Genomic DNA, 12,360 nt, shown 5'->3' on the forward strand with positions numbered 1-12,360 from the left:
GATCTGGCCACTGACACTTAATTAGCTGTGTGATGCTGGGCAAGTTGATTAACCATTATCTATTTAATGGGGGTAATAATAGTCCCTACTTCACAGGGTATTTGGGAGGATCTGGTTTGTAAAGCACTTAGGATAATTCCTGGAACATAGTAGGTACTTAATTGATACTCATTTCTTTCCTTCCTCCTTTGCTTCCTCCCTTCCCTGCTTCCTCCTTCCTTCCTTTCTTTTTTCTTTTTTCTTCCTTCTTGCTTCCTTCCTTCACTTCTTCCTTCCTTTCTTCCTTCACTTCCTTCTTTACCTCCTTTCCTCCCACCCATCCTTCTTTCCTTCCTTTTTGCTTCCTTCCTCCCTTCCTTTCTTCTTTATAGAAGTTAAAAAAGACAAACTGTCCAGATAGACACATTTGCACTGTAGCTGGATATAAAATATCTTAGCCTTCTGACATTAGGATAATAAACACAATGTAAAGCCCATATTCCTGAACCTGCTGCCTACAAACACTGGCATAAATGAATGGTCATTATCTGCTCTTCATCTATTCATTGCTTTATTTAGATAAATAGGTCCTGTAGTGATACCCATCATTTATGTACAAGCTTTTTATGTTTTGATTATAATGCTGCATCTCAGATCTTTCACCAGGTATAAAACTCAAAATATCTCTTTGCTTTGCTTTCCATTAACTTGTAAATAGATGTTGTTTTGATAGTTTTTGATGTTCGGTCATTTTTTCAATCATGTTCTACGCTTCTTGACTCCATTTGGGTTTTCTTGGCAAAGAAAGTGGTTTGCCATTTCCTTTTCCAGGTCATTTTACAGATGAGGAAACTGAAGCAAATAAAGTTAAAGTGACTTGCCCAGACCACTCAGCTGGCAACTGTCTGAGGCCAGATTTAAACTCTGGTCTTCCTGACTCCAGGCTGGGTATTCTGTCCACTACACCACCTAGCTGCCCTTCTGATAGTTTTTAATCATGTGCTATGAATAAATTTTTTTTGGTAGCAGACAGAAGAGAGTAACCATATTTTATTCATTTAGTTTTTTAGCAAATTCTAAATAAGTACTGGCTCTCCCCATCAAAGACCTTATAATATAAGTCAAAGACCTCACTGTGTTTTTTCCTTAATTCATTATCTTCTCTAGATTTCTCTCTTGCATAAAAACTATGATACCAAATAAAGGTAGATCTTACGACTACCCCACATTTATAATGTTCAAAAGATTTCTCTCTTCTGTGAATTTCCTCATCATGGATAAAGCATGAGCCTCAACTAAAAGCACCGCCATATTGATTTCATTCCTATGTTCTTGTTTCTCTTTCATCCTCTCAGTTAGACTTTTTGGTTTTGCAGGGTTATTATCAAAGCAATGAATTCATCATCACTCAGCACCCCCTGCTTCACACCATTAAGGACTTCTGGAGGATGATATGGGATCATAATGCCCAGCTCATAGTCATGCTGCCAGATAGCCAGAACATGGTAAGGCCTTCCTGTTGTTTTTATAGCCCAGTTACAAGGAAGCAGTCATCTCAAATAGCTTGTAACAGCATTATTCAGTTGTTTTCTTGAACCAAAATTCCCTTTTTTGTTCATCACTTACTGCTCCCTCATATTCATGCGTGCCAGCTATATCCCTCCCTTGTCTTTATCCCAGACTTTTGATTAATTGTTCCTCCTTTGTTTTCAGAGAGGCCAAGTGGGTATCCCAGACTACCCTGCCCTTCGACTATGCCCCCTTTAATAATCATTCTGTAGTCAACAAATTCCCCTTCACATAAGACTTGCCCCCTCTCCTGGAAATTAATTTGGTATATATTTTGTGTTGAATTATCTATGTATGTGATGTTCCCTCTCGCCCTTTAGAACGTAAAGTCTCTGAGGACAAGTTTGCCTTATTTTTGTCTTAGTATCCCAAATGCCCAGCTTAGCATCTGGCTGATTGGCTACATGGGTAGCCAATTCAGTTGAGTTGAACAAATACAGACTATGTGCAGGGTATTAAGCTAGGCTCTAGAGATTCAAAGACAAAAACCAAAACTGTACCTACCCTCACAGAGTTTAGTTTGTCTTCTACTAGAATAAAGTCTTAAAATACAAATAAATACATAAAGAACTTTTTAACATGATATTAAAAAACAACACTACCGTGGAGTCTTGACAAATTTTTCTTCTATGTATCTCTTTGAAGAAAGGCTATGAGTATAGGTATCAGACTCTGGGTTGATGCATTTTTGTACTTTGCTGTTTTGTGTGATGTTTTTCATTATTTTAGAAGACCAACATGAGAACTGTAATAAAATAGGTCATGGGAGTTTCAAAGCTAGGAAGGTGAATTATACTGCTGTACAGCTAATAAATAACAATGAATTAAAAAAGAAGAAACAGCACTACATTAAGTACCTCTCATCCACAGTGTTGGGTGTTGTTGATTTTTTTTTCTAATCAGGAACAATATCACTGGATATATGTCCCTCTTTATTATTCTTTGGACTTTGTGATACTTTATCTTTAGTCATAAAAGTATTATAAGATATATTTTGTTGTGTTTGGGGTTTTCTCCCTACCTTCTTTTTTAAAAAATATGAATTTTAAAATAGTTTAATTTTCAGTCTTGAAGGCACTCCTTGAGATAATGAGAGATCATTAATTGGAGAATCATTCTGATAGCTGTTCTCACATGCATTCCTACAGACCTCATTTGAAGTCATTTAGAAATATCCTTCCTCAGTTTAGGGCATGGAACAAACACATTCACATACACATACATTCACACACAAACATGCATTAAGATTCAGATATTGTCAAGTGTTTTCTGCATGCTAGAAGAGTGGAAGCCGTCACCTAGCATCTCCTGATAGTTGTTTTGGGAAACTCCTGACTATCCCTTTGCAGTAGTGAAAAACAGATCAATGTGTTATTCTGGGGTTTTATGTGTCTTTAGAAGGCCTTGGGACTCATTGTTCCTGGGGCTCCAAATTCACTTAGCTTTACACATTCCTCCAACAATGCTGGACCACTGGCATCTCTTTACAATATTCTGCCATTGTTGACAACAGCAGTGAATGTGCCAGTGTGTTGGAGATGATTGGAAAGCAAAATGGCAAGGCTGTGAGGCATGTTCCTAAATAACTAATGTCAAGTGCTACATCTTTTTAAGAGTCTTGTTCTATTCCTCACATGTCAGTATGACCTTAAAGACAGGGAAGTTTATGAGAGCTAAAATGGGATACAGAAGCAAAGGTTGAGTCGAATTTTTTCTTCCAAGCAATTAGCTTCATTTCACACTTTGACCTTTGGGACATGAAAAATTTATATAAATGATGCACTATTAATACTACTCAGCTTTCTCTGGAATAGTGTTCCCAGAGCTGCAAATAAAACAGTGAAATTTATTACTTTTCCATTCCTTACAGGCTGAAGATGAATTTGTTTACTGGCCAAATAAGGATGAGCCTATAAATTGTGAGAGCTTTAAGGTTACCATGATTGCTGAAGAGCACAAATGTCTCTCTAATGAAGAAAAACTTATAATTCAAGACTTTATCTTAGAAGCTACACAGGTATTAAAGATGTAACTTTAAATAATAAATTTATGGGAACAGATTTTATCATTTAATTCATCTGATATATATGTACACACATATATGAATGCACACATAGCCACTTATTTTTATATGTGCATGTAGCATATATAAGTGTATTACATATTTCATGCATATACATGCATGTATTAAGTGCACCTGTCTACATATATATGTGATATCTCTCTTTCTGCATATATATATACATACATACATACATACATACATATGTGGACAGGGGTATAGATATATTAGAAGCAACTACATGGCCTGGTGGATGGAGCACCAGGCATGGAGTCAGGAAGACCTGAGTTAAAATCTGGCTTCAGATACTCCTTTACTGTGTGACCCTGGGCAAGTCACTTGAGCTCTGTTTTCCTTAATCCACTGGGGAATGAAATGGCAAACCACTCCAGTATCTTTGCCAAGAAAACCTCATGGACAATACTGGTGTGCTGTGGTTCACAGGGTCACAAAAAGTGGGACACAACTGAATGACTGAACAGCAACAACAGAATGTGTATTAAGTGCCTACTCTGCACACAGCAAATGCTAGCTGCTATAGGGAGATTAAAAAAAAATAATACAGGGCAGCTAGGAGGCTCAGTGAATAGAGCACCAGCCCTGGAGTCAGGAGGACCTGAGTTCAAATCCGGCCTCAGACACTTGACACACTAGCGTGTGACTTTGAGCAAGTCACTTAATCCCAATTGCCCTGTCTTCCCCCCTCCAAAAAGACAAAAAAATAAAACAAAGCTCCCTGCCCACGTGGAGCTTGAAGTCTAGTAGAAAGACACACCACATACAGAAATAATTATAAGACAAAATAAATTATGATAATTGTACTCATTTGTGTACCAGAGCAAGATACTACAAAATTTGATATTATCCCTACCCTAATAAAGGTTATAGTCTGTTAGGAAAATGTGACATCATAATTATTATTATAATTTATGTTAGTATAGCATTGTAAGGTTTGTAAAGTGCTTTACATATATTATCTAATTTGATACTCACGCCAACCCTGTGAAGTGAATGCTATTATTAATCTTATTTTAGAAATGAGAAGACTAAGGTTGAGAGATGTCAGGAGACTTGCCCTACTATTGCATGACTAGCATCTAAGACACGCTTTGAATTCAGGTCTTCCTGGCTCCAAATCCAGGACTCTAACTGCTTCAAATAACCGTTAACTACAAATTGAAACAAGATGAGAGAAAGATGACGTGAAGTCTGAAGGGGACAGCAGGGGAGCTCATTTGGAGAGATGAGTATACAGGAAGGCTCCCTAGAAGGGTACCATGTGAACCCAGTTTTGAAGAATAAACAAGATTCTAATCAACAAAGGGGATGAAAAGGGGATTGCAGACATTAGGAAGTGCAAAAAAAGATAAAGATGTGAAAGTACAGAGTAGCTGTCCCGGAGGTACAAACTTAAGATATGCTTATTGGAAATCTGTCCTAAAACACGAGAAAACCTAATCCCTTCTCAATACCAACTGCTTAGCCAGTTGACCAACATGACTTACACCCCAATAAAGCTGTACTCTAAAGTCTCCTTGTTGGTCTGGAGGTGTCTGTGGGTTCTCAGTGACTATGCCAGCACAATACAAGTGCTGTCAGCTTGGTACTCCTGGTATGGAAAGGTTTGGATTCCTAGTTCAGTTGTCCACACTGCCCCTTTTGTTCCTTTCATATGCCGTGTATATTATTTTAGCCCTAAACCTTTGAACCACTGTAACTCAAAGAGATCAATACTCTTTTCCAAATAAATACTAATATTTTAGATTTTTCTTTGTAACCTAAAACCTAGATTAATATACAGTCCATTTCTATGGACTCCTTTCAGCCTAGGGTTAGCTTGAACCAACCACCCATGGGCTTCACTTGGAGATTAATTATTATTTTTTTTTTGCTCCTTCAATACATGCATGGAGTCTCTGGATGTGAAGACATTTTTCTATTAATATGAGAGATGAACTATTGTCACATGATTTAATTATCCTATCACAATCACTGGCTTTTTACAGTATCTTATGATAAAACAACAAACAAAATGGCCCACAAAGGATGGCAATTTTTTCTTCTTCTCAATAGGATGATTATGTACTTGAAGTGAGACACTTTCAGTGCCCCAAATGGCCAAATCCTGATAGTTCCATTAGTAAAACTTTTGAACTTATAAGTATCATCAAAGAAGAAGCTTCCAACAGGGATGGACCCATGATTGTTCATGATGAGTAAGTTCTCAATTTTAAACACATTTTCTATCTTTTCATTTCCTTAGAAATGGAAATAGAGTTGTATATTCTATTGTGTTTGAACATATGTGTCTGCATGTTCATGTGTGTATATTTTTGTATATTTGCAAACCCATCTCCCCTCTTCTCCCACTGGAGAGTTCCTCCTGAAGCCTCCATTTTATGAAGGGTCTGAGGCTTACCTGCCTTTTTACATTTGACTCTTGGAGCTCTTGATAAAGCCAAGAATTTGGTTTGGTAAGCATCAGATTTTGAGACTTCATGCTTCACCCACTGAATGTGATTTTTTTTTATTGCTTTGGTTTAAAGACCAAAAAAAGAAAGCCTTAGCAAAGAGAGGCTGTCTAATCTTCATTTAAGATTGATTATACTGAGGCATGTAGTCAGTATACACTCACACACACACACACACACACACACACACACACACACACACACACACACTGAGTATGTCCTTAGATGGCTAATTTTCCACTGTCCAGATCATATTGTATTTCTTTACATCCCCCATAGTATAAAGATGAAAAGCCCACAAGTTTCTATAGAATGTCCCCATTGCCATTTAACCTTGTGAGGGTTTTCATCACAGACCATAGCTCTCTATGTGTTAAGGTGATAAAAACAGATAAATTAAGAAAGGTGATCGATGCTTCTTTAGTAAGGTTATATCCTTAGTGAATTATGAAGCATGATGTCTTGATGCCTTTTAAATAAAGCTTTTGACCACTTTTCATTACAAAGGCATGGAGGAGTGACCGCAGGAACTTTCTGTGCACTAACAACCCTCATGCACCAGCTAGAAAAGGAGAATTCTGTGGATGTTTACCATGTAGCCAAGATGATAAATTTGATGAGGCCTGGTGTCTTCACAGACATTGTAAGTATATGTGTGTGTGTATATATATATATATATATATTTTTAAACCTGATCACCCTAGCCTTTTAAAGTTTTAGATGGTTTAGAACAGGGGTTTAGATAGTTTAGAACAAATAAGGCTTGGTCTGTGGAGTTTGGATTCAGTCAAAGGGCTGCACTTGAGGACCTAGAGGGCCACATGTGGCTTCAAGGCCACAGGTTCCCCACCCCTGGTTTAGAAACTCACAACTCCCAAAGTCTTCAAGTGACAGGAATTAATTTGTTTCCCTAGGTATAAAATGAGAAGATTACTACATTGTAAGAGAGGTGTTGCTTCCTGAGTAGTTGTTTTTATTGTTTATTTTTTTTAGAGGAAAAAGAAAATGAAAGAAGAAAGAAATTTTTCCTACCAAAGAGAACTTAAGTATTCTACATACCTAAGCATATGTGTAGAATAATGGAATTTTCGAGTTGGAAGGAAGTCCAGTGGCCATCTAATCTAAGCCATAGTTGAAAAGAATCCTCATTTCAATATTTCCAGTGAGCAGGCATCTAGTCTCTGCTTGAAGCCACTCCCCCACCCCCAAAGAGGCAGTCTCTTCCATCTGGGCACAACACTGATAGTTAGGATGTTTGTTTGCTTTTTTGTTTCCCTGACAACCAGCTTGAATTGGCCTCTTTGCAACAGTGGTCCTGGTTTTGTCTAATCTAATCTAACACCTCCTATACTTAATATCCCTTTAAATACTGGGATACAGATATCATCACCTCCTTGTGGCTTCTTTTTCCAGCATTAGCAGTATCTTTCTTAAGCTATTATGCTCAGAATTGAATGAAGTATACTGATGTATTGTTACTTCCTTATTCCTCTAAGCTATGCCCCTTAATGCAGCTCGAGATCTCTCCCTCCCTGCCTCCCTCCTTCTCCCCCCACCCTCTCTCTTTCAAGATGGTTATAGGGAAGGCATCCTAGAGAGTCACTCTCCTGACTTTTAGAAGAAACTCAGCCTAGGACAGGTGAAACAACTCTCCAAGAGTCACTCAGTGAGTTAGCAGAATGCTAACATAGAAACAAGTGCTTGAGGAGCAATAGGGCAGCATCAGTGACACAGATTCAACAAAGACCAAGAAAGTGAGAGTTCTCTTTCATCTGTTTCTGCTTCCAAGCTTGTGTAATAATAGTAGCCAGCATCTATATAGCACTTTGAGATTTTAAAACTGATATACTGTATGTGCCTGTATATGAGTATATGCTAGCTCTAATTATCTTGTTCAAGCCATACAATTCAATAAAGGAGGTGTCATTATTATCCTCATTTTATAGAGAGAGAAAACTGAGGCCGCAAGGATAAGTGATTTACCCAGGGTCACACAAGTAGTAAGTATCTAGTGCAGGATTTGAAGTCAGATCTTATTGACTAAATGTAAGTGCTTGATAATTTCTAACTAGAGCTTTTTTTTTCTCTCTTCCACAAAGGAACCTCAGTGTTTTCATCTGTAAAACAAAGATGTTTAAAGTAGATGAGTTCTCAGGTCTCTTCCAGATATTGCTAAATCTATGAAGTTGCAAATGAATGATCCATCTACAGATCTGGATCAAAAAGAAGTTTGAATTATGTTAAATGGGGCTTTCCTGTTTGTCAATTGTAAAAATAGTGATTGACCCACATTAAGAAGTTTTGTGAAGAACTTGGGTCTGAGAAACAAGACATTCTGCCTCTTCTGTTTAATCTCTTAGAATTTTCTTTAGAATGACATTTAGGCAGTATGTGTTTGACCTCAGCATGCCTGAAGACATTTCACAATGCCAAGAAAATGTGTAGAATGCTTATAGCCAAAGGCAATGCTATTTCCATGAATGTACCCAAGCTGGTCACAAGACAGTTATGTCATTACAAAATCAATAACAAGAAATGGGTGTTCCCAATGAAAGCTACCTGAGAAAATAAAATCAGACATTTAGTACATAATCTCCAAATACATAGTATCCTTAACCTGGATTCTAAAGTAGCCCCATTAAATCAGGTTCTGCAAGAAATGGTGGGTCAACAGAATTCCAAAGAATGTTGCCAGCTATTTGGAAAAACCAGGAATGCAGTATCCAAAGAAAGATTTCACTCAACCAGTTTTGTCTACGATTCCAAGCAATTTAATTTGTTTTTTTAATTGACTTTTTGACGTAACTGCTTTTTTAAGTTCACTTGTGATCTGTAGACACAGTTTTCCTACCAACCACAACTTAGTTTAGTAGGCTAATGGTGAAAAGGTGACTATTTACTGACAAGTGAGGCTAATGAAAATAATCACAGCCCAGGGATATTTCTATTTACAACCTTTAAATCTTCAAACATGAGACTTTAATACTGGACTTAGTCATCAATTGAAAATATGAGAATTCTTCCATGATTTTATAAAAGCTTCAGACAAGATTGAGTTGTACTCAAGATAACTGCCGACTACAAGTGTATTATGGTTGAAAATGTTCCCTAGATCATTTATTTCAGTTAAAGAATTACTAATGAAGTCTGTTGCAAGGTTTTTTTCTTTTTTCTTCCTGGGGTAGGGGAGGTAGAAAGGTAAGAAAATAAATTCTCATTAATTGAAAAAAATTAAAATTAATTTTTAAAAATAATTACTAATGCACGTACTCATTGACCCTTCTTAAAGATTTCTGGCAATGTCTTCACATTCTATCCTTCTCTATTATCTAGGAGCAGTACCAGTTTTTGTACAAAGCTATCCTCAGTCTGGTCAGCACCAGGCAGGAAGAAAATCCTTCCACATCACTCGACAGCAATGGCACAGCTTTACCTGATGGAAACGTGGCAGAGAGCTTAGAGTCTTTAGTTTAAACCATCAAAACAATCCCTACAGTTGAGCATTATTGTTTTCATCCTTAAATTATATGGGAAAATCTATCCCGTCAAGATGTCATCTGTTTACTTCCCATCAAGCAAAAGTACTTTTGATGGTGTATGATCTTACTGCCAAACTGACATCATTAATAATGTGTGCCTTTTTGCAAGATTTCTGGTATTCCATTTGTTATGTCTGAACTAAATTGACTGAATTTTACAGTGTTTCTATTAACAGAATTGTGGTGGTGTTTGTTTTGTTCTGTTTTTGTTGTTGTTTTCAGTATTAGTTTTCTACCATCAGGTTTAATTTTAACTGAAAATCTAAATTTATAGATACTAGGAGTTCTCAAGGACATAGAAACACTTTTATTTGTAGAGTCAGATTTATGGCTGTATTTGTAGCGATCCTCATCATTTGCCAGAAATATAACTTTTAATATAGTCTATTGTAAATAAAACACTATTCTCTGTAATATTCAACATTTTAAATCTGCAGCATTCACCTAAAGTAGAAATAATCTGATACTTACTGTAAATACTGCTCTAGTAACTATTCCACGGACCAAATTTATATTTATAATTGTAGATTTTTATATTTTACTACCGTCAGTTTTCTAGTTCTGTGTGTACTTGCATTGTTAAAACGATATAGTTCTCTTTCTGTTTTTACTTCAAGTCTTCTGATACCTTATTGTGCAGCTAAGTAATTAATCATATTCCAGCATGTAATTTTAACTTTTTTGTGGAAAATAGAAATACAATTGTTTTGAAATGAGACTTTTTAAGAGAATAACATCTTACTTGGCATCATTTAAATTGTTTTTACCTACACTGTTGCAAAAATAAATATGAATATTGTAGTCAGTTCACATTTAATTACTGTCACACTGATCAATAGGCAGCAGCTGTGTGGGTATATGATGAGGAAACTGAGAAACTAAAACAAGGCTTGAGGATTCCAGAAGATTTCAAGGTTCAGAACCAAGCCAGGTGCCAGAATTGGGCAGGCGGGCTGAGATTATAGTATATAATAGATAAAGGGTCAAAATGAGCAGTGACCAGAAGCCAAATTGGTAGACAAGAACCATGAAGACCCAAATAAATACTCCAGAATAAAGCAGGGTGGGAGATAAAAAGTTTAAGCAAGCAGTGAGAACCTAGAACTACAGGAGCTTCAGAAGCAAGACTTGTAAAGAGAATAGGTGGGAGGCACCAGTCGTAACAAAAGGATCCTGATAGTTGATGCGGTGCCCATTTCCTAAGTGTGACTGGCACCCCCTGGAATGAAATGGCAACTGCTAAGAGGTAGATCCTAGATCCTGATACTCAGCCATCACATACAGCAAAGCATGCAACTAATGTTTTAGAAGGGGCAGCTAGGTGGTGTGGTGGATGGAGCACTGAACTTGGAATCAGGAAGACTCATCTTATTGTTATAGTTCGAATTCAGATTCTTAGTAGGTACATGATCCTGGGCAAATCACTTAACCTTGTTTGCCTCAGTTTCTTCATCTGTAAGATGGGCTGCAGAAGGAAACGGCAAACCACTCTAGTATCTCTGCCAAGAAAATCCCAAAATGAGGTCACGAAGAGTCAGACACAACTGAACAACGTTTTGGAAATTGTATACATTTCTCTTACTGAGAACTCAAATTAGTGGGTCACACTAAATATCCATTTCTTTTCTGCCTAGCCTCCTGACCTGGATAAATGTCACTCCCTCTGAGAAGTAAACTATATTTGTTATGAATTCTAAATGCACATAATTACACATCTTTAGCCAAACATTTAGAGAATGTAATCTATTCCCTTCAGCAAGAACCCCTCAGGGGACATCTAATTATCTGAAGAGCCATAGTTTAATTTTCCTTAAATTCTTAAAACAATTAATTTTACTCTACTTGAATTAAAAAAAAAAAGTAGAGCCATCAAGGACTTAGAAAGAGGTTGAGGAGGTTTGGGAGTTTTTTGTTTTGTTGTGTTTTTTAAATCAGATAGAGGGTCAGCCTCCAGAGAGGTCCCGAAAAGAAGCACTGCTCTATCATTTTATTTCTCAGTGTCCTGGGGTTGAAGCTAAAGAGGTCAGTTTTGAATTCCTGGTTGCTTTTTTTCTAACCTCATTTCCTAATCCTCTTGCAGTCCTTCCCTCACCACCCACAATGTCTGATCACAAGCTGATTTGAACCAGTACTACATGTTATCTTAATTATCTTGTCTACTAATTTTCCCTATCCTTTGTCCCAGAAACATCAGCTCATAGAGTAGACAGATTTTTTTTTTATCCTTTACAGTGACTTATTAGTGTCTCACTGCACCTTTTCCAAGGGAAAATAATCATGCAGTTAACAAGTATGATAATTAAGTATTTCCATAGACAAACTATAGTAATTAAATCCTGCAATGGGGAAGGCAAAAAGGACTCCTACTCCAGAAATAGTCTCTCTCAATCCTCCCTCCCTAAAGCATAAAACAATTACACAGATGGTCTTGAAAAAAATAAAATCAAGAAGTCTGGTGTTTTTCCAAGATTCCTTCCATCAGTTCCCATAATCTCATTCATCATCTTATCATGATGACAAATTATTTAAAACCTAAGTCCTGAGGATAATCTTTTTTACTTACCCATATTGGTTTTTAACTAGGAAAAAAATAAGCAAAAAGCAAGATATCACTGCTAATCTTCCTCAACTTATGATGGATTTAGTAAATTTAATGAAAGTGTGTCAATTCCAACAAATAGCCCAAAGCCATATTGTAATTATATTTTTACTGTAACAAGTACCTACAGTTTTGTAAACT

General features: G+C 36.8%; 1 protein-coding gene across 5 annotated transcripts in view; it reads left to right on the forward strand.

The window, feature by feature from the left end:
* Positions 1–10,425, forward strand: part of PTPRZ1 (protein tyrosine phosphatase receptor type Z1) — a 244,535-nt gene extending 234,110 nt beyond the window's left edge. For all 5 annotated transcript variants that reach the window (XM_069087099.1, XM_069087100.1, XM_069087101.1 and 2 more), the window contains 5 exons: positions 1,356–1,484; positions 3,419–3,565; positions 5,684–5,826; positions 6,589–6,724; positions 9,415–10,425. In XM_069087099.1, the coding sequence (XP_068943200.1) occupies positions 1,356–1,484; positions 3,419–3,565; positions 5,684–5,826; positions 6,589–6,724; positions 9,415–9,555 (696 nt within the window). In that variant the 3' untranslated portion in view covers positions 9,556–10,425. The remainder of the gene's footprint in view (positions 1–1,355; positions 1,485–3,418; positions 3,566–5,683; positions 5,827–6,588; positions 6,725–9,414) is intronic.
* The last annotated feature ends 1,935 nt before the right edge of the window (positions 10,426–12,360 follow it).

The sequence above is a fragment of the Petaurus breviceps genome, unplaced genomic scaffold (assembly GCF_028583685.1).
Source record: "Petaurus breviceps papuanus isolate PSGF00001 unplaced genomic scaffold, PetGlider_PUasm1.0 181, whole genome shotgun sequence".
Classification (NCBI taxonomy): Eukaryota; Metazoa; Chordata; class Mammalia; order Diprotodontia; family Petauridae; genus Petaurus; species Petaurus breviceps.